The 3,140-nt window shown below is 64.3% G+C and overlaps 1 protein-coding gene across 1 annotated transcript in view; it reads right to left on the reverse strand.

The window, feature by feature from the left end:
- The window catches only part of LOC130582644 (inositol 1,4,5-triphosphate receptor associated 2-like), a 5,418-nt gene extending 3,441 nt beyond the window's left edge, over positions 1–1,977 (reverse strand). The window contains exons 1-5 of the mRNA XM_057381477.1: positions 1,799–1,977; positions 1,528–1,555; positions 766–906; positions 553–684; positions 151–298 (exon numbers count right to left, since the gene is read on the reverse strand). Of these exons, the coding sequence (XP_057237460.1) occupies positions 151–298; positions 553–684; positions 766–906; positions 1,528–1,555; positions 1,799–1,977 (628 nt within the window). The remainder of the gene's footprint in view (positions 1–150; positions 299–552; positions 685–765; positions 907–1,527; positions 1,556–1,798) is intronic.
- Positions 1,978–3,140: the final 1,163 nt, after the last annotated feature.

The following is a 3,140-nucleotide window of genomic DNA, read 5'->3' on the forward strand; positions in this document are numbered from 1 at the left end:
AGCTGTTCTCCACCACCGCTCCTCAGCTCACGCCACCCACTGGCTCTGCAGCCCAGGGTCCCACTGACCCCATGGTCACCCCGGGGCCAATCCTGCCGTGTTTTCTCGGTTCAAACCCCGCCCAGACCCCGGCGGCAGAGCCCACCTCACCCTGGGTCTCCGCCAGCTGCCGGTTGCGGGAGTTCTGCTGGATCAGGCGCTTCATCTCCTCCAGCTCCGCGTGCTCCCGCATGTGGTGCCGCTTCAGGTTCTCCACGTGCTGCACCATCACCTCTGCTGCCCGGCTCATCCGAGCCTCCTGCAGCCACCAGGATGGGGTCAGGGGAGCCAGRCCTCTGCCAGTCCCTCCCTGAGCATCCCATGGTGCCTGCACCCACAGAGTGCAGCTGCATCCCCTCCCTGCTCCCAAGGGCAGGTGAAGGGATCCCTTRCACCCCGATAACTGCAAACACGAGKTCAGYGCCRTGAGGAGGAGAGACAAACCCCAGCAAGCCCAGGATGAGTGTCCCAGCCCAACCACAGCACCCTCCATCAGTGGCAGCCCTGGCACACCTGGTGGACAGCCCCCAGCTTCTCGGCAGCGCTGGTTGCCCGCTCCACGGCCGCTGACAGCACGGCCAGGTTGTGCTGCAGCTGCTCCAGCGTCTCCTTGCAGCCTGCATTGGCACAGGATCGGCCCAGCCTCTGTTTGGGGGAAAGATGGAGCTGCTGGAGCTGGACTTTGAGTTATCCAAACCCCTCTGGGGCTGGATGTTGCCCGCCTACCTCCAGGGCAGCTCGGCACTGCCCCAGCTCCTCCTGGATGTTCTCCTCTGCTGCGTCCCGTGCCCGTTTCTCCACCTGCACCCGCTGTTGCAGGGTGAACACGTCGCAGCGAAACGCCAGGGCGAGGTGGGCAAAGGCTGCCTGCGGGGTGGGGAGGTGACAGGTGGCACATGGGGACAGAAGGGAGGCCACCAGGGCCACGTGCCRCTGTCCCCGAGGCACAGACAGACCTCCCAGCATGGCACCAACAGGGCAGTGCTAAAATTAATTAGCACTAGGCTAATTAGGCTRGGCTGCTGGGTGCTGGGGACAGTCCCTCGAGATGCCAGCCCCAGGAGAGACACATCCCCCGGGCAGCCGATAAGGCATGGAAATGTTGAGCGCTCCTGGCAAGAGCACGCGCCGGGCAGACGCCAGCCCTCGCTCGCTGCGGGTCCCGGCTGACGGCTGAGCCTGACTCAGCCCTGGCACTCGCAGGGAAATTATTTTTATTAGCGTGGCTCCCGCCGCCTCCCCGGCTAAGGGCGCTCTTCAGCAGCTGCAGAGCACTTTGTGGGATTTGCCGGGCACGCAGAGGACGGGCTGGTGGAAGTGCGGCTGCCTCCAAATGCCAAGAGCATCTCTGGGAAAGGGTTTGTAGGGTGGCTGCCAGGGGACTGCGGTGCCTGGAGGAGCAGGGCAGCTCTGTGGGACCGTGAGCCAGCAAATTATCCATCCCTGTGTCCCCCTCCCAGCCCACCCACGGTCCCCAGCAGCCCTCACCTCCAAATCCTGCTCTGTCAAAGCCACCCTGCAGAAAGAGAAGTGCTGTCAGGGATGGAGGCATCATGGGGGCTGCATGCTGAAAATGCCCTTGTTCTGCTGCCAGGGGTGCCAGCCACCACGAGAAGGGGGGAGCCAAGGGCCCATTGTGTGGACAGCAACTCTTGTGCAATGGAAAAGGAGGACAGTGYGGTCTCTGAGGGGGGCTGTGCCCTGGGACCCCCCCCTGTCCCGCAGTCCCTGCAGAGATGAAGGCGCTCTCTGCTCTTACCTGTGCAAGCCGAGTCTGTCCAGCACCGAGAGCTCGCTRGGGAGGCTCAGCAGCGGCTCCTCCRGGGTTTCTGCATCTGCAGGAYGGCAGTGAGGACACAGGAGACCACACCTGAGGGTTTCCCCATGGCCTTTCCCTCTCCCTCTGCCCTTCTGAATTGGCAGGGAGGAGGTGCCCATGATGTGGAACTATCCCAGTCCCTCCCCCAGCACCAGGGGGGCTTTAGGTCCCCCCAGGCCAGTGTCCCCTCCCCATGTCCCCACCAAGGGGGTGACCCCCATCAGAACATGCTGTTCCCATTCTCATCCCGTTATTTCAAACCTTCCCCAAAGGGGATCCAGCAGGAATGTGGGGTGGGGACTCACCCACCTTCAGTCCTGTCACTGTCCCTGGGGTGCACAGCCGGCTCCTGCATGGCCCTGCCTGGCTCCTGAGAGGCACAGAGGAGCTGTTGGGGCAAACCTCTCCCTGGTGCTGCCCAGCATCCCAAAATGACCAGCACGGAGGGGCTGGGGCCTGGTTGAGCCCGAGGGGACCCCCCCTCACCTGTTGCCCTCCCCTCCCTCTCACCTCACTGACCTGCTCCACGCTCTGCTCACTCCCGGCCAAAACCCCATCTGGGTGTCCCTGGGGACTGCTCATCCTGCCTGGGGACAAAAAGAGGGGTGGGAGATGGGCAGCAGGGTCCCCTCCCCAGCCCAATACCAGGAGAGACCCCCCAAAACCACTGCTGGCACTTTTGCAGCCTGCAGGCACCCAGGGGACACGAGCTGGCATGAACCCCCAAATCATCCCTGTAGGATTAAGGGATCTGGAGCTAAACTGGGCCAGGGGAAAGGGCAAAGAATGGGATGCAGAGGGTGGGTTACAGCTGGTGAGGGGATGGGGTTGGGGTCCCAGCGCTGGAAGGGGTTGCAGGCAGGTGCTGCCAGGCCAGGGACACAGCCCAGGACAGGGTGGAAATCCCACCCTCTTGACCCCATCCCCCTGGGCTGCCCTTACCTTCATCCAGAGATGGGAGGAGCCCGGACACCTCTGCCCGCTGCTCCCTGCGGAGGGAATCCCGGGTAAACCCTAAAGAAACTCAGGCAGCACCGGCAGMGTCCCGCCCCCCAGGCTCCCCCAGCCCCCTCGGTGGGGCTGCTCCGGACCTGGGTCCTTCCCGAGCATCCTCCACCGCCTGCTCCGTCCCCGTCCCGCTGAGCCCCGGCCGAGCCGCCCCCTCCGCTCCGCTCCGCTCCTGCCGCTGCTGCCGCCGCAGAGCCGCCACACAGGACCCGCCGAAGCCGTTTCCAGCCAGCAATGAGTCACCAGCCCACTGCCGTGCTTTGCCTCAGCACTG

This window comes from Malurus melanocephalus, unplaced genomic scaffold (genome assembly GCF_030028575.1).
Source record: "Malurus melanocephalus ecotype Western Australia unplaced genomic scaffold, MMel_1.1 scaffold_511, whole genome shotgun sequence".
Classification (NCBI taxonomy): Eukaryota; Metazoa; Chordata; class Aves; order Passeriformes; family Maluridae; genus Malurus; species Malurus melanocephalus.